Source organism: Dromiciops gliroides, chromosome 4, assembly GCF_019393635.1.
Source record: "Dromiciops gliroides isolate mDroGli1 chromosome 4, mDroGli1.pri, whole genome shotgun sequence".
Classification (NCBI taxonomy): Eukaryota; Metazoa; Chordata; class Mammalia; order Microbiotheria; family Microbiotheriidae; genus Dromiciops; species Dromiciops gliroides.
In genome coordinates this window covers 188,583,277-188,601,893 of record NC_057864.1, presented here as the reverse complement: position 1 = coordinate 188,601,893, position 18,617 = coordinate 188,583,277, and the positions used below count along the sequence as shown (strand labels likewise).

At 41.5% G+C, this 18,617-nt stretch overlaps 1 protein-coding gene across 2 annotated transcripts in view; it reads right to left on the bottom strand.

Moving 5' to 3' along the window:
- The window catches only part of KAT7 (lysine acetyltransferase 7), a 31,456-nt gene extending 16,771 nt beyond the window's left edge, over window positions 1–14,685 (bottom strand). Inside the window, exons 1-7 of one of the 2 annotated variants that reach the window (XM_044005220.1) lie at window positions 14,478–14,685; window positions 11,729–11,876; window positions 9,485–9,661; window positions 8,264–8,503; window positions 5,797–5,879; window positions 2,316–2,405; window positions 226–324 (exon numbers count right to left, since the gene is read on the bottom strand). In XM_044005220.1, the coding sequence (XP_043861155.1) occupies window positions 226–324; window positions 2,316–2,405; window positions 5,797–5,879; window positions 8,264–8,503; window positions 9,485–9,661; window positions 11,729–11,876; window positions 14,478–14,492 (852 nt within the window). In that variant the 5' untranslated portion in view covers window positions 14,493–14,685. The remainder of the gene's footprint in view (window positions 1–225; window positions 325–2,315; window positions 2,406–5,796; window positions 5,880–8,263; window positions 8,504–9,484; window positions 9,662–11,728; window positions 11,877–14,477) is intronic. The other variant, XM_044005221.1, reaches the window with a different exon arrangement.
- Between the last annotated feature and the right edge of the window lie 3,932 nt (window positions 14,686–18,617).

The window sequence follows — 18,617 nt, the reverse complement described above, 5'->3', positions numbered from 1 at the left end:
GATCCAAATTCCTTTTTCACATTATGTCCCATTCACCTCCTTTCCCACCACCAACAGCCCTAAAATTGAGTAGAATAGTAACTTCTGCTGAGTTTCAGTGACCTTGAATCTGTACACTTGTAGGTAATTTCAAACAGAAAGTACATTAAGCCAAGGAACACCTACAACTGAAGGTATTAAATGTGCTCAAAGGGTTTTGGCCAAATAACACACTTAACAGCCTACCATGTATTTCTCTTTCTGTTCTTTGCTCAGTCCAGAGTTCCTCTTCTTCCTGAGCTCAGCCACCTTCTCCTTATACCGAAGCTGCCTTTCTGTTGGTGCCTAGACAGAAGGAAAAGAAAACTATGAAGTTGAGCTAATTCAAATTTGGAGTCACACTATACTATAATGGTATGGAAAGCACTGAGGTATGGAAACAAACCAAAGGGATGACAGTGTATAAAACAGCCACTTTGGGGCTCTCTGTGGCAAATTTTAAAATTCTAAACTGGTGTGTGCACGTGCACGCACGCGCGCGCGCGCGCGCGCGCACACACACACACGGAATGTACACAGATAAACATACAGAGACACACACGGTATACACAGATAGACACAGACACATATTTACACATACACAGATACACATACACCCCCTCTCATTCTTCCTACTATCATTTAGAACAGTCCTGGAGTTCCTTCCCGGCTGTGATCAAATGATCACCTTTTCTTCCCATAACTTCGTACTAATGTCTCCTAGTTCCCCAGCTACCTCTCTGGTAAGTGTGTTCTCTGTTCCCATTCTTCTCTCTAGTCCCTCCTTTGGTTGGATCTAATTCACTCCCACAGTTTCAGTAATCACCCTATGGATGAAGAGGACTCCCAAATCTCTCTCTAGCTGTGATTTCTCAAGTGCTTGATGGATACTGCCAGCTGACTCCTTAAATTCTTCATGTCCAAAAGATGCCATCTTCCATTCAAATATTCCCTCCCTCACAACTTAATGCATCTGTTGCATTCATCACATACTCCTGGGTCATCTCTGACTACCAGCTTCCTTTCACTAACCCTAATTCAATCTTGTCAAATCTACCTATGTGATCACTTGTATTTCTGCTTCAACCCTCTCAGTTTAGATCATCATCACTTCTCATACAACTGTAAGAGCAGTCTAACTGGTCTTCCTATTTCCAGTCTCTTGCCTCAGCATTATATCCTTTATGTCACAACCAGAGTAATCTTGCTCATGTATTTCACTTGTATTTTTTATTTAACGTATTTTAATCTCACTGATGATTTTACTGACCTGTTCAACAACCTTCACATCTCTCTATTGCCTAGAGAATAAAATACAAACTCTTTAGCTGGGCCTTATCCAAGAAAGCTCAAAACTCTCCTCCTACACTGTAGTCTTCAGTCATGCTGGCTATCTGTCCCAATCACATAATTCCCTCCTTAGCCTCTGTACCCTTTTCATACTCTGACCCCATGCCTGAACCCAATCCCCCACAAACTTCCCTCCCCACCTTACCTCCAAGAACCCCAAACGTCTCTACTTATTGCTATCCTTTCCTTCCTTCAAAATGCAGCTCAGATATAGCTTGTGTGAAACCTTCCTTGATGTTGCCATTAAAAGTGATCAATGTCTCCTCCCACTGCTTTTGTCCCTGTTTTTTAATTTCTTTATACACATAATCATTTTCTGATTTCTATTAGTTATTTATGTTTGGGTTTCATCTCCACTACTAAACTTTAAGGTCCTCAAAGGCAGGAAACGTCTCATTTTTTATCTCTGTATTCCCAGCTCTATACAAAGTAATAAATGTTTGCTGAAAAAGCCTGCCTTTTCATATATGAAATTAGGATGACAACACAACTGCCTTAGTTATACAACTCAAATGAGACCATATGGAGTACTTTTAAATCTTAAGATGCTATAAAAATTGATTACCCCATGGATCCCAGTCATGGAAAAATCACAAGCTAAATATATAAACATTTGGGTTTTTTTTTTTCTATGGCAAATTACAGTTTTCCCACAACTGCCTTGTGAGGTAGAGAGTTGACAGCTGACATTTATACAGTGCTTTACAGTTTACAAAGCCCTTTCTAATGTTTATACATTTCTTAAATCTGTAGCAAAGGGTTGGAAGCCAATCAAATATAAGCACATAGGAAGCAATGGACATGGGCAGTACCTTGTTCATCAAACATAAGAACTACATCTAATGTAGGCAAGGCCCATACCTAGCTGCAAATATTTTTAAGCTCCAAAGGAGGCCTAGCACGTGTCACAAGATCACGAGTGGCCATTACTCTAGTAAGGCACTCACCTGGTGCCTGGTTGCATGCCTATTGTTGTCATCTTGCCTGTGGGATAGCATTCTCTCTTCTATCTGCTTATCCCTGCTCTGTGCTCTTACCTGGAAGGGAAAAAAACCCCCGACTACCATTATGCACACTGTGAGAGTAGGCGTTATAAAAAGTTCAGACTACAAATCATCTGAAGCATAGAGATAAATTCTAATAATAGGTCCTGAATTTACATAACACTTTTACTTTCAAAGTGTTTTCAACTCTATCATCTCATTTTATCATCATCATATGCCTATACAATCTGTAGGGTTAGGGTTATTGGGCCTCTTTTCTTTTCCAGACAGAAGAGCTGAAAACCAGAGGGGGAAAGTGATTAGAGCGCAGTCACACAGCTAACTGGGAAGACTCAACAGTGCATCAGTGTCTTCTGCCTTGTGAGCTTTCCATCAAAAAGTCAGGATCCATGAACTTGTAATGTGGCCACAGGCTTAAGTCAATCTTAACATTCCCCCACCCCAGGATTGGGATAGAGAATGCTGAGCCAAAAGTATATACCCATTCCCTCCTCTATTAGCATAGGGATATTAAATGCAAAGACAGGGGCAGCTAGATGGCACAGTGGATAAAGTACTGGCCCTGGATTCAAGAGGACCTAAGTTCAAATCCAGCCTCAGACACTTGACACTTACTAGCTGTGTGGCCCTGGGCAAGTCACTTAACCCTCATTGCTCCGCCAAAAAAAAAAAGAAAGAGAGAAAGAAAAGAGCAAAGATATCCTCGTGGAAATTCAAGAATAAAACCTCTTCTTCCAACTTTTTACTTCTCCTCCAAAAGAAGACTCAAAAATAGCTGGAATAGAATGGCAGGAGGAAGAGTAGACAACAAGGAGGGGAAGGGGAAAATGGAGAATGAAGAAAATGTTTTAGGGAAGCTTTTTATATGTTGCTAAATAGCCTTTACTGCCCCCAGAAGAATTTTGGAAAACTACCCAATAGGAAAGAGTATATATATTTTGAGCCACAAGAGGCCTCAGAGGTCATCTAATTCACTCCTTTCATTTTACAGGTGAGGAAACTGAAGCCCAGGGACTTTTGCCCAGCCTTGGGCAGGTGATGGGTGGCTCAGCAGGCATTTGAAACCAAAGTCCTCTCCAAATCCAGGGCTCATTCCACTGTAATTCTGCTACCCTTATGTTATATACCACCATCTCTGGTACTAGATAAGTCTTGAAGGGCCCTGGGCCTATGTTACATGAAGAACAGTGGAAGGCATCGGCAAGACTCGGGGAACATGACAAATATCTTCAAGTATCTTAAAGCTAGTATGCAAAGGAGGAGTTAGATTGATTCTGTTGGGCCCCAGGGGGTGGACAAAAAAAGCCATGGGGGAGTGCTACAAATGGGCAAATGTCACCTAGGATATTAGTAAAACATCCAAACAAAGAACTTGATAAGAATTAGATTTGTACAAAAAGGGAATAGGCACTGAGAGGTATTGTTTGCCCCTCCCTGAAGGTCTTCCAATAGGCTGGCTAACTACTTGTTGGGTATGCTATGGTGGGGATTCCTTTCATATACGAGTTGGATTTCTGTGAAGCACACAGGCAGCTAGGTGGCTCAGTGGATGGAGTGCTGGGCCTGGAGAAAGGCCCCTTTCCTTGGGTTCAAATCCGGCCTCTGACACTTACTAGCTGTGTAACCCTGAGCAAGTCACATAAATCTGTTTACCTCAGTTTCCTAATCTGCAAAATGAGCTGGAGAAGGAAATGGCAAACCCCTCCAGTATTTTTGCCAAAAAAACTCCAAGTGGGTCATGAAGAGTCAGACGTGACTGAACGACTGAACAACAACAATGCACATGCTTGCCTCTAAGGGGATGCTGCTATCTATACAAGACAAGGAAGGATCCAATGCCTCCTTCATAAGAGACCATTTTGTGAACTTTTGAACTAGAGGATGGTGGATCTATTCTCATCTTTCTGACTAGGACTCACAGTGAAATAGACAATGACGTACATGTCCAAATTAGTACCAATGATGCTTATTGCTTTTCTCAGTTAAAAAGATTTAGGGTAGAGAACCAGTTTCAGATTGGAAGTTAAAACTCAAGTTTCATCTGGTACTCCATGAATATGAATCATCAAGGAGCTGAAATGTGCTGTATTGTTAAAACTCAAAAATCAGTGAATAAGCATTTATTAAACACCTACTTCACATCAGGCACTATGCTTGGCACATGATACAAAGATGTAACAAGGAAGAGTTCCTATCCAGAAGGAGTCCTGTTCCTGACTTCTTCTGTACTTCTGAACCATACCCCTTCTAGTGCTAACTCATTCTGGAACTTCCTTCAGTGCCTGGGGCCTCCTTGCTCCCAAACAGCCTGCCATGCCCTCACCATGGAAGGTCCACCCCCCCTTCTCCCATTGGGGAGCCTCCATTTTGTTAAATGGCTAAGGCTGTTCCTCTGGACATCAGAACCATGCTCCCACCCCAGCTCCCTCTTGTGTGTTGTTTCCCCATTAGACTGTAAGCTCCTTGAGGATAGGAAAAATCTTTTTACTTGTATTTGTATCCCAAGTGCTTTGCACAGTGCCTGGCATATAATAAGTGTTTAATAAATGCTTATTTTCTTCTTCCTCTCCTTTCTTCTATTCCAATAACATGGTAACTTTTAAAACATAATTAGTTAGTCACATAAAATACACTCTATGCCTCTAAACTAACAATCTATGGAGGAAACAAAAATGTATTTTTATACTTTTCCCTAATTTGTTTTCGTTTTAATAAAAGGTTTTTAAATTTCTGGAAATTTTACACCTTTACTTTGTAACCAAGGGCCACATGCTATATGTCAGGTAGTAGGTGAGTTAAGGGTGCAGTTTATGGTCAATGACTGGAATTTTTCTTTGTGAAATTAACTCCCTCAGAAAGGGATCAAAGAAGTGACCTCAGGCTCCCTGATTAGAGTCCAGTGATCTAACCAGTCGTGCCGACCCATCCAGATACTTCAAGAGGAACCTATTCAGGACCCAGGTTGAAAGTTTAAACGTTTTCAGATGTTTTTAGTTTATGGAACTGTTGTAAGATAACCTATGTAAAGCACTTTGCAAACCTGAAAGCACTATATAAATGAAAGCACTATTATATTAGAGATGCCAAACTCTGATGCCCCCAATCATAATTCTCTAACTACATTCTTAGAAGCAGCAGCAATTCCCAAGCACATAGACTACTTTGAAGTTTTAACCAACTACCTACAGGTAGCCTAGGAAGGATGTTCTCAGAAAATTTAGGAAATATCATTTGTAGGTAGCTGGGGAGGATAAAGGGCACACTGTAGAGTACAATCTGATGCATGAATTATTGCAATCAGTTCATCCATCTGCAAATTATTAAGCAGATGAAACTGAAAGGAGGCTTCCTCAGTAGCCTTTAATGTGCAAGTCCACTTGTACTCTAGAGGCTGATGCTCTAAAAAAGAGAAGCAGCAAATTACCTTGCATTCATCAGCTGAAAGATTATGGTAGAGTGGGCATCCAGAAATGGAGAAGTGTCTTTCATGCTTCCCTGTTAGGTGCCCTGTGGAGAAAATCAATTTTAATTTTAATTCTAGATAGAGGATGTCTCATGCAGAAAGCAAAGACTCCTTTGCCTCCCTGAGAAGGAAAAAACAAGGGGCTTCATTTGAGTAATGGCAAAGAAGCTCACAAATAAATGCTGAGAAGCTAGTCTTTGTAGCTTAGGTGTAGCCATTTTAAACCATTGGTAAATCTGAATCAAATGTAGAGCTGAAGTTGTGAGGTTTCCCTCCCCACTAAGTTGTGAATTCAAATTTACCCTTAATTCTGTCAAATGAAAAGACATCACCTGATATTTGGCCACAAGCACTATGTTCAAAAAACCCCAAATTACTGGATGCAAACCCAAATACTTTCAGGACCTAGGGAGCAATTCTTTTCACAAAAGTGTGATAAAGCATTTTCTCACTTTCCAACAAAGCAGTGGTTCTCCAAGTGTAACCTATGGGATTCTCTCTTACAGAGTTACTATTTGTAACGTTCATGCCTATACTTTGGTTTCTTGCATGAGACAATTTATTTATGATAATTAAAAACATCTCAGGGGCAGCTAGGTGGCACAGTGGATAGAGCACCGGCCCTGGATTCAAGAGGACCTGAGTTCAAATCCGATCTCAGACACTTAACAATTAATAGTTGTGTGACCCTAGGCAAGTCACTTAACCCCAATTGCCTCACAAAAAACCAAACCAAAACAAAAAATCTCATTGGAATTTCCCCAAAAAGCAACATCATTCTTCCCATTCATTCCAGTGAAGAGTGTTTGTTTTTTAAGTAAAAAGTGGAACTAGGTGGGAAAGACAGTCCTTGGGGATTTTGCCTCAATAAAATGGTTCATATTTCTGAAAAAAATTCTAAGAATCATTTTCCCAAAGTACCAAGCAGCTAACCACTAAGAACAAGAAACCAGGCCAAAGGATCACAGATTTGAATCAAGAAGGTAACTTGGAATTCAAATTGAAGACACTGAAACAGCACAGCAAATTCTATACTCTCTGCTTTTTAACTCTACCAGCTTTCAAAAAGCAGTGACTCTCATTTTCTGTTCCACCATCTGACCTTGGTGGATATAATCAAAGGCTGAATTTGAACCTGTAGGGACCAATTTTTAATTGGGGAGTGTTAGCTATGCGGCTCACCACAATATTGGTGCCATAATACGGGAAGGAGACCGACAGCCTCCCTCAAAACAGAACAGGATTTATTAAAAGAACAAACTTAAAAAACACAAGCAAAATCAGTAGAATTAGGGGAAAGGAAATAAAATGGGAGAAGGGAAATGATACAACCTGACTAAACAGCACTGCCCAGGAATCAGCTAGGAACACACATGGCTATGCCCTGTCGCCTTCCAGCTTCAAGTAAGAATGATGAAACTCCTCCCCTTCTTCTTCCCAGCAGACCCTAGGCTGGCCACACACAGCCCCAAGCCAATTGGCTGGAAGCCCTGACTGACAGTCACATGACTGCCCTCACTGGGCTTCCAGTCATTATAAATTTTGCCAGGCCCATATAGGCGTGGCTACAACCAGTGGGTGGAACAACCAGTGGGTGGAGTACCATGCTGTTTTTCGGAGCTCCGTGCCTGAGCCCCAGGCCAGTGCTCAAGTGGGGGGTTTTAAAAATTCTAGCCAAAATATGGGGTCATAAAAACCTCAAATAACAATTAATTATTTACAAACCATAACCTACAACTACATTGCTCCTCACTCCCTTAGGTATCTGTGAGACAGTTCACTCAAGCAGACAATATAAAGCCAAATCTCTTACTGGACTCCTAAAGCAATTCTACAAAGGGTTAAACCAATAGCGATAAAATATATTAAGAAACTGTATATTATCTTATAAGTCTGTCCTATTAATTTGTTTTCATGACTGAACAAAAATGGCAAGCTCCAAAACACCATGAGGTCAAAGTTCACCCTCAAAGGGAAAATCAAATAAATGAACATTTTTTAATCTCTGTAATCACAGGCTCTCTCATGACTTTGCTGCCTTTTAAGAGAGTGTGCTTGTCTTGCTTCTCCTTTCACCCATAGCAGCTGGACTGGGATTTCATTAGAGAACTACCTCCTGGTACCTGTGCTATTTGTCACAATGAAGAACTTTGTGTACTAGAGACCCAAAATGTTTTATGGACAAGGCCTATAGGAAACCATCCCTGCATTCATTTACAGTAGCAAACTTCCTTTTAAACCAGATCAAAAAAGCACTATTTACCATCATTATAGTAAATAATTCGGTATAACTTGATTTGATCCACATATAACCAGGGGAAAATCCAAGAGTTTGAATCAAAACAGAACATAAAATATCTGGCTCACCTTTACCCAGAGGAGGAAGAACCACAAGACACAAGGAAACCTGGAATTGGTATGAACTGACCTAGAGAGTTACAGCCTGGTGTTGGGCACTTCATATTGAAATTGTAACTTTCATGGAAGCGGCGGCGCTTAGGGCGATGAGACAGGTCACTGCCAGAATCCTTCATAGACATGTCCTTGGCGATACTTTCATCATGGGACACATTGGGACTGGAGATGTCTATATCAGACTCAGAGGAGGGTGCGTTGCCAGTAGGAGTTCGGGGTGGAGACTCATCATGATCTGCTGTGTTCTTAGTATCTAATTAAAAAAAAAACTGGTGAGTTTCTATAGTACAATATCATAACAAAAGCCTACACGCAATTATGCAGATGCTGATGTATTGATAGAGTGGCAGTCTATGGAATACTCAGGTTCTATGATTCTGTAACTCCATCCAACTGATCACAAGGCCCTTTGGCCATTCCATTGATCATTAAGATGGATAGGGCAAAATGAAGGAAAAAGAAACCAAGGTCATTTTTTCTTGTAAGCAGTTTTAACCAGTGGCTAAAATTTAGTTTGAGAAACTAATGCATTTTATTTATCTGGCTCTCTCCCCATTCACAAATACCAAAGATAATTTAAGTTGGCTAAATGTTAAAAAAACGACAACAAACAATTGCCAGTCCACTTTCTCCTTCCAGTGTAATATGCACGAGATGAATTCAATCAACTACCTTTACAAGCCGAAACCACTGGGAATGGAAGACTGGCTTACAGGAACTTCTTGGTGGGGGGAAAACAGGGCATGGTCTGCATCAACCCAAATGTCCAACTTACTCCCAAGGCCTCCAGAGTTAGACAGAAGAGTCATTAGCACAATGACCTGACATGCCCTACTGCTAATGGAAAACATTCATCCATAAGTTCCAAAACATTCAGTGAAACAGTTACCCTCATTTGAATGGACCCTAAGAGACTGAGTTGATACCAGACTCCTGAGTTCACCCTACAGAATGCTCTCAAACCCCAGATGGCCAATTAAACAACCTGATCTCCCTGAGATCTCTCAGACTAGGATCAGCTGGATGGCCACAGAAATTCTGGAGCCCAAAACTTATCCAGAATCAAACTGTCCTCAAGAAGAGGCAGGCAGGACACCAGGTAAATAGCCGTATTCCTCACCATAGCCAATATCATGCCATTCCCAAGGACCAGTTTAAGGATAACATTCAACCCTCCTTGAAAAGCTGACCAATTCCTTTACAAATGCCCTGAACCATATCTTTTCCCACTCACCTCGATCTGAAAAATCAACCACTTGCTCAGTTTCTGAGCCAGATGAACGGGTCTGCCGAAGTGGGTATTTTTTGGGTGTTACAGGTGTGGGTTGCTGTTGACTACGGGTCACTCTTCTAGTGGAATAGGCTGGCTCTTCAGAGCCAAATGACTGCAAGTTCCGAACTGGGCTAGAATCTGGAACCATTAAAAAACAAACAAACAGAAAAATCACTAAAGAAAAACAATCGGGGCAGCTAGGTGGCACAGTGGATAGAGCACCGGCCCTGGAGTCAGGAGTACCTGAGTTCAAATCTGACCTCAGACACTTGACACTTACTAGCTGTGTGACTCTGGGCAAGTCACTTAACCCCAACTGCCTCACCAAAAAAAAAAGAAAAAAGAAAAAAAAGAAAAACAATCCTCATAGTTCCTCCCACCCCAAAGCAAATTAATTTGATGCAGGTCCCATTTCTGTCCACACGTTACAAAAGTATTAGTTGGACCCAAGTCAACAAACAACCATAGGCCAGAGGGTAGAAGAGAATCTGGAACTGAAAATTTTAAAGAAGAATGTTAAAAAAAAAAAGAGATCAGTAAATTAAAAGACAGTTCAAGAAACACCTTCAACATATTATCTTTTCTTCCTAATTTCCCCCAACTGTCTTCCCCTCCCTAACTTACCCTATTTTAAAAAAAAAGGATATATATCTATGTATGCTGTCTCCCTCAATAGAATGAAAGCTCCTTGAAAGCAAGGACTATTTCATTTTTATCTTGGTATACACAGCATCAAACTCATGGTTGCTGCAATAAATGCTCATTAACTGAAAAATAAACAAACACCCATAGGCCCCCCCAAAATCTTGTCCTACCTCACATAAAGTGGCAATCCATCTCCATGAGTTACAATACACAAATATTTTCTTATACCAAAATCAACTACGCTCTTAGTCACCCTCTTTTGAACACTCTTTCAAACATCATCATCCTAATGGATTTACAGACATCAAGGGCCACAGCTATTTCATTTTCTTCAGACAGTGTCTCACATAGCACCATATACATGAAAGCACTTAAATCCTGATGGATAGTAAAACCTGCCCTGAAGCACTCAAAACTGGATTATCCCAATGTGTCTCCAACTTGACACTAAAACCCTAAGTCTAAAACCTGTCATGGAAGAAAAACACAACCCGGATTTAAACCTATTTTAAGCTTGCCAAAAAGGATATGAGATAGATACGCTGCATTTTTTTTTTTTTTTTGCAAGTCCCAAACTCTCCAAAGTAAGGGGAGAAAAAAAAACCTGCCAAAACCACTGGTTCAATGGGAAAAGCTATGATGTGGTCCCCAGGGGGTCAAACAGTCTAGGAAGAGGCCCTGATCTCATATTCACTGTGTTGCTATTGCTTAATAGACACAATTTCTGGTGAACTGCCAACTGCCCTGCACAAAGACAACGACCCTCTCCAAGAACACCATGTCATTTTATGATCCTTGAATTTTTGGGAAGAAGTCAAATTAGAGGAGGAAGGAGATAAACTTCAGCTGGAAGCAAAAACACAAAAGTGAAGTCAAAAGGAGCAACTGTGAAGTCTTGAAATCTATTCTTGTGCCTGATAAGAAGATACTTCCTGTGAACCTCTGGAGCATATTCAAATGAATGAAACCAGAAGGTACTATCTCTAAACTGCTCAAAGCACAATCTAATTTCCAAACCAAAAGAACCTTCTTACTTTTGTGCTCTGAAGAAGTTGCAGGCAACTTCCCCCCACCCCCCATCTCCCCAGTTGATGGGGATGGATGACCACAGCTCACCACAGAAAGGTGCACATACTTACAATTATGTGCATCTATTCCCTTCTAGAGATAAAACTGCAATTTCATACAAGTTCTATAGGAATGTATCTATTAGGTACCCCTTTTGCAGAGGGGGAAACTGGTCTCAATGAGATTAAAATCACTGAAGTCAGGAGCAAGTCAAAAAAGTGAATAATGTTTCTTCCATCAACCACATCAGACCAGGGACAGCAGCTATAGATTGTCTCCTTGACATACAGACCTATTAGAAAAAGACATTCCCTAAAAAATACCACTTTTAATGATGTGATTTTTTAAAAGAGTAATTTACCACTGCATTATAGCACACTCAGTGATCCCTGTTAAGCAAAGAAGAGGTTCCCTATGCACTAGGCCAACACTATGATAACCAGCCAGCCATTTGTCTTCCTGGAGGTGGTCAGGAAGAACAATGCTGTTTACCTTGAGAGCTCTGACTCAGCCTGGCTGAGGATCGGGTAACTCGAGCAGATCGCCGGGATGTCCCATCACTTTCCGAACTATCTGTATGCTCAATGTCTGTAGAGAAATCGGAATCTTCGGTTCCATCAGAACTACTGCCTGCATTCCTCTGTAATAGCACAGATCCAGACATTAGCAAAGGAGCATTTATTCTTTGAATGTGCATTAATAACAGAAGTTAAACTGTATGTGATACTATAGTTACTTTAAGTATATAAAAATCAAAGCTCAGGGTATAAGCAATACTTTTTACCAGCCCACAGTCAACTTCCCTGAAATTAGCATATTTCATTTAAAACAATGCATGCACCTTTACTTGGTCCTAAGGTAAATAAATTGTGGTTGTAGTACCATTAACTCTGTTTCAAGTCCCTGGAAGATCTGAGCAACTTGACCATCAGTTCCACACTCTGAAAATGAAAACTACCAACCTCAAATGGCTAGATTGATGTGACCAAGAACTCACAGGGTCAGGTTTGAGAAGAGAAATTAATGCCAAGTTCTTTCCCTTCTGCCTCTAAAAGCAGCTTTTGTTTAAGTCCCAAATGTTACAGTGTCATAATGAATCTCTCACTCTCTCTAAACATCTGTCACATTTGAAAGGAACCAGACATTAATTCAAAAATATGAGAGCCCATGCTCTATAGAAAAGCATTTCAAGGAAAAGAATGCAAGCCAAATTAAATAGGGAAATTCCTTTGCCTGACCTATACTCTCTCTCCTTCTCCACATAAAGGTTAAAAGGTGCTCAAAACAGCACATCAACAGATACAGCTTTTTTATCTCCACTAACCATTAATCACCATTTTTCAAATATCTTCATGAGCAAGAGGCTCTCAAGGTAGAATGCTGTTTTACTAATAGAGTTCTGACACCATATTTGCCTCTATAACGGACCATAAGCACATGGATCTATGATCTCAACTAAATACCTAAGAAGCTATCTCTTTTTCCAACTTAACACCAAGTTAAAGGATCCACTCAAAAAATTTGATGCTCTATAAGCCTAAAAACAATAACCGTCTCAAATCTCACCTCAAAATCTATGATGGTAGTATTTTTTAACTCAAATCTACTAGTAAAGAATTTCTGGCAAGATAACTGTCTAGAATGTTTTGGGGCAACACACCCAAAGGGAAGGGTGAAGCAGTTTGGGGCCAGGGAAGTACCTAGCACTATCTAGATTTGTGACTTTGGTCAAATTACTCAGTCTCTCTGGAACTCAGTTTTTCATCTGTAGAATAAAATTAGGTGGTGAAGTGCACTGATTAAGAGCTCTGGGCCTGAAGTCAGGAAGACTTGAATTCAAATCCAGCCTGAAAGTAGCTGTAAGATTCTGAACAAGTCATTCAACCTCTCTCTGCCTCAGATTCCTCGTTTGTGAAATGGGAATAATAGCATCTACCTCCCAGGGTTGCTATAAGATCAAATGAGATATCTGTAAAGCACTTCACAAGGCTTAAAGCTATATAAATGCAGGGCAGCTAGGTGGAGCAGTGGAGAAAGAATGGGCCCTGGATTCAGGAGGACCTGAGCTCAAATTTGCCCTCAGACACTTGACAATTACTAGCTGTGTGACCCTGGGCAAGTTACTTAACCCTCATTGCCCCCCACCCTCAAAAAAGATATATAAATACTAGCAATGATGATCATGAAGGAATTGAGCTAAAATTTTAATTCTAGTAATCAGTTATTTCCATGAAAGTGGTAACCCGTTGTTTTGGAATTTTGCTTCCATACTGTAACAAGGGGCAACTAAGTGCTCCTGAAGTTGGGAGGATCTGAGTTCTCATCTCACCTCAGACACTTACTAGCCAAGTGATCCTGGGCAAGTCACTTAACCCCAATTGCTTTAAACATCCAGGGCCATCTCCAATCGTCCTGATCTATATCTTGCCACTGGACCCAGATGGCTTTGGAGGAGAGAATGAGGTTGGTGACCTTGCACAGCCCTCCCTCACTGAAATCCAATTCCTTTCAAGTCATGACATCACCACGATGTCACGGTCCTCTTCGAGAACGAAAGACAACAACAAACGATACTGTAACAAGCACCCCTAGCTAGGCTGCAGTCAAGAGTGTGCATCAACAGCCTGGAAAGAGCGGGGCACTCTCCCAGAAGCGCAGATTCCCTCCTCAACGCAGAACCCCCGCGGCTTTGTTATGTCTGCCACCCTGGGAAGAGATGAAGGCTCAAAAAGCCCCGCCCCCCACCAATAGCCAAAGCGGAAGGGAGGAAGGGAAGTTTTCCTAGCCAATAGGCACTCCCACACAGCTAATCCGAGGGCGCGTCCCCCGCGAGACAGGCAGCCAGAATCAACCAATCAGGAGAAGAGGGATCGCTCCCACTAGCCAGTCGGAGCCTAGTAGGGCCGGACCGGCAGCCGCCCCCGCACGCGGGGAGGTGACCGTTGGGCCCAAACAGGCGGCGTGGCTAGCCAATGAGTGCGGCTCTAGGCCTCCGAGAGACCATTGAAATTCAGAAAGGCCCCAGTTTTAGCCAACCAGAAAACGGGAATACCTGCAAGCCAAGGCCGAGGCCCGTATCTTGCCCGCATTTTCCTGCCGGACTCGGGCAGGGAAAGTAGCTCCACAGCTGGGCTGTGTGGTGCAGAAGGAGGGGATGCCGCCGCTACGGGGCGGGACCAGAGTTCATGCAGGACACCAAGCTGTCCTCGAGAGCCCGCCAAGTACCCAGTTTTTCTCTCACCTTCCTTCGCGGCATCGCCGCCGGCTGCGGCCCGGCGGTTCCGACCCGGGCAGCAGCAGCAGCAGTGTTAGCTCCGGCTGGCTCCGTGGCGGCCTTTTTAACGGTCCCCAAACTCTTGAGGACGAGCCTAAGTCCCCTCCTGCCTCACAGCGTCTCTACCCTAATGCGCAGGCGCTTCAGCCCCAGCGGCGCCCTTTCACTCAACTTCCGGCTAGGAATGTGTCATGTGACACTGTTGACCCAAACCGCGGCCCGCGACCGTCCCCTTGGCGGTTGAGAGCTGCTTCCGCCATCCTTAGGCTTGGGCAGGAATTCCATCAAATGGTGTCGCTTATGGTAGCCATCTTTGATTGGGTAGTAAGGGTTTTGCGCGACTTATGTAGTCAGCCATCTTTGTTTGGGGCAAAAAGCCTTTAAACAATTTGCCGTTTGAAGTTCAAGTTCCTCTCATCTTTATCGTGGGCAGAGTTTGTCTCCTGGGTTTATTAATTTAATGGAGGCAGGAAGGAAGCCGTCTTCCCTCCACTCCCATCCCCCATCCCAATCCCTTATTTAACCCTTTTATATCCACTTTTTAAAAAATATGGACGTTTCTAAGATAAGCTGCGTTGAAAAACTATACTTTGCAAAGAAATATACATTTATAGGAATAAGAGTCATTTCCTAATCGATAAATGATCAAAAGATATGATCATGTAATCTCGAAGGAAAAAAAACCAAGCTATCAAAAGCCATATGAAATAATGCTCCAAATCATTAATACTTAGTGAAAAGCAAATTAAAGCAACTCTGAGAATCACTTCATCAAGACTGGACAAATTGTCAATGTTGTGGGGTGGGGTGAGAAATAAGTACATTAATTCACTATTGGGGGCCAGCTAGGTGGTGCAGTGGATAAAGCACTGGCCCTGGATTCAGGAGGACCTGAATCAAATCCAGCCTCAGACACTTGACACTTACTAGCTGTGTGACCCTGGGCAAGTCACTTAATCCTCATTGCCCCGCAAAAAAAAAAAAATTTTTTAATTCACTATTGGCGGAGCTGTGAATTGGTCCAGCCATTCAAAAGCAATTCTGAGGGGCAGCTAGGATGGCGCAGTGGATAGAGCATCGGCCCTGGAGTCAGGAGTACCCTGAGTTCAAATCCGGCCTCAGACACTTAACACTTACTACCAGTGTGACCCTGGGCAAGTATCTTAACCCCAACTGCCTAACACTTAAAAAAAAAAAAAAAAAGCAATTCTGAAAGCAATTTGGAGCTCTATCCCAAGTCACTAAGCAGCATACAATAAAATTACTGGGCCTAACTCCCAAAGACTGAAAAGAAAGAAGAAAAGGACCTGTGTGTATGAAAATATAGCGACTCTTTTTGTACTGCCAAAGAACTGGAAACTAAGGGAGTGTCCATCAGAGAACGGCAAAACATTATGGTATGGGAGTTGTAACAGATCACTACTGTATTGCAAGAAATGAGGAAAGGGGTGGTTTCAAAGAAACTTGATATAAAAATTGTATGAACTGATGCAAGATGAAGTAAACAGAACCAGAACAATATAACTACATTGTAAAGTTAAACAACTTTGAAAGACTTAAGAACTCTTGGTCAATGCACAGAACCAACCCTGATTCCAGAGGACAATGATGAATTGTATGCTAAATACCTCCTGACTGAAAGGTGATGGAGTCAAGATGCAGAATGAGACATACATTTTGGATCTGGCTAATGGAGGAATTAGTTTTTGTTTAACTACACATCGTGTAGAGCTCTGACCCTGGATATAGAAAGGCTTACTAGCTGTGAGAACCTGGGAAAGTTGACCTATTTTTTTTTCCTCATCTGTAAACTGGGGATAATAAATAGCACCTACTTCCCAGGGACTGTTATGCGGATCAAAAAAGATAATAATTGAAAAGCATTTAGCTCAGTGCTTAGCACATAGTAAGCTCATATAAATGTAGCTATTATAATTTTTTTTTCTTTTTGGTGGAAATCAGGATGGAAAAGGAATAAAATAATTATTTGTTAATTGAAAATTAAATTTAAACAAAGGAATCCAAACTGATCACAATTACATCCTCCAATTCTATAAGATTTATTAAGCACTTACTAGTCTCAGCCATTGTGCTAGCACTAGGATTGCAAAGCCACAAATAAAAAGTCCCTGCCCTCAATGGAGACATGTTCACATGAAGCTAAAGTAAAAAAAAAAAACTAACTAAAGAAACAGTATGATTTCAAGCACTATAGGATATGAGGGTTGGAATTGTACTCCCCCCCAAAAAAAAAGGCCTTAGTTTTCTGAGCTTTTCCAGCATGTTAGAAGATGTTGTTCTTTTTTTTTTTCTTTAATTTTTATTTTTTAATTTTTTTTATTTTTTTATGTATAAGGTATTTTATTTTTTTCCGTTACTGTAAAGATAGTTTCTCAACTTTGTTTATCCAAGCTTTACAATTTCAGATTTTTCTCTCCTCCCCTCCCCCTCCCCCCCCCCTCCCCCTAGACAGCCAGGTAATCCTGATATAGGTTATGTCTATATATCTCTATACATATAGATACAGATATAGATATATACACACACATATATATACACCTAATAACATTAATCCTATTTCTGCATTAATCCTGTTACACAGAGAAAAAATCAGAGCAGTGATGCAAAACCTCAAAATAGAAAAAAAAAACAACAGCACCCAAAACAAAGAAATAAAATGGTTTCAATCAGCATCTATACTCCACAGTTCTTTTTTTCTTCTTTTTTTTTCTTGGATTTGGAGATCCTCTTCTATCATGAGTTCCCTGGAACCTCTTCTGTACCATTGCATTGGTGAGAAGAATAAAGTCCATCACAGTAGGTCAACACTCAATGTTGATGATACTGTGTACAATGTTCTTCTAGTTCTGCTCATCTCACTCATCATCAGCTCACGTAAGACTCTCCAGGTTTCTCTGAACTCTTCCTGCTCATCATTTCTTACAGCACAATAGTATTCCATTGTATTCATATACTAGAGATGTTGTTCTTAGGGTATATGAGAAGGTAATGGATTTTGGGATGCCCAAAGGTGCCCCCCACCCCATTGACTTTTCTGATTTACTCACTTGGAGTTAACTTGATTGGAACCACACCTACCTGAAAGCCTGGCCCTCAGGGGGGTTGTTCTCTGGTTCTGCTCATGGACCACCCTCTAGTCCAGTAAACCAATAGACTTGAATGATGCTAACCAATTAGCTTTGAGCAGTGTGGAAGGGCGCTTCTCCTCTGAACCCAGAGGAAGCTTCCACTCTCAGTTAGCCTCTCAGACTGGCTGGTGGAGAAGGACTTGAAGAAGAAGCCACACTAGGCTGATCTCTAGGCTAGATGGGCCTTTTTTTTGTAACTTTCTGAGCCAAGTATTCTCTCTTTACTAATATTTGGTATGCTTTAATAAATGTTAATGCCAAAACCAGTGCTAAAGTTTCCAATTTATAAGTAACATATATATAGAAACCCCAGCTAAGTTTCCCCAAACTTGGGACAGAAATAAGGCAACCTCATATAATTTTATGGGTTCTTTTTTTTTGGGGGGGGTGTTGTGTGTGTGAGGCAATTGGGAGTTAAGTGACTTGCCCAGGGTCACACAGCTAGTAAGTGTTAATTGTCTGAGGTCAAATTTGAAACTCAGGTCCTCCTGAATCCAGAGCCCCCAGTGCTCTATCCACTGCGCCACCTAGCTGCCCTAACCTCATATAATTTTAAACACCACAGGTAACTTGCATATCTATGGAGAAACACAGAAGATATATGAATTGTGAAGATATTCAATAGAAAATTCAAAACGTCTCAAAATCTTCCTATTCTTTCATTCAACAACCATTTTTTAAGGCCATGGTGGTTTGGAGTCGATGGAGACTGCCAGTTCCTCTCATGTCTTCCCAGAATCTTTTCCTTTGGCACCTGAAGTAGGCATTGGCCTCTTCCATCTTCCTTCTCAAAGTAGAAAGCCAGGAATGCCCCATAGCAACTTGACATTTAATGAGTCCCAGAATAGAGAGTGGCCATGAATAGTAATGAAGGGAAACAGCAGGGAACTGAAGCTCTCTCTGTCTTTTGACAACTTTAGCTGGCCCCTAAGCCAAGGAGGGCATTCATCTCCATCAA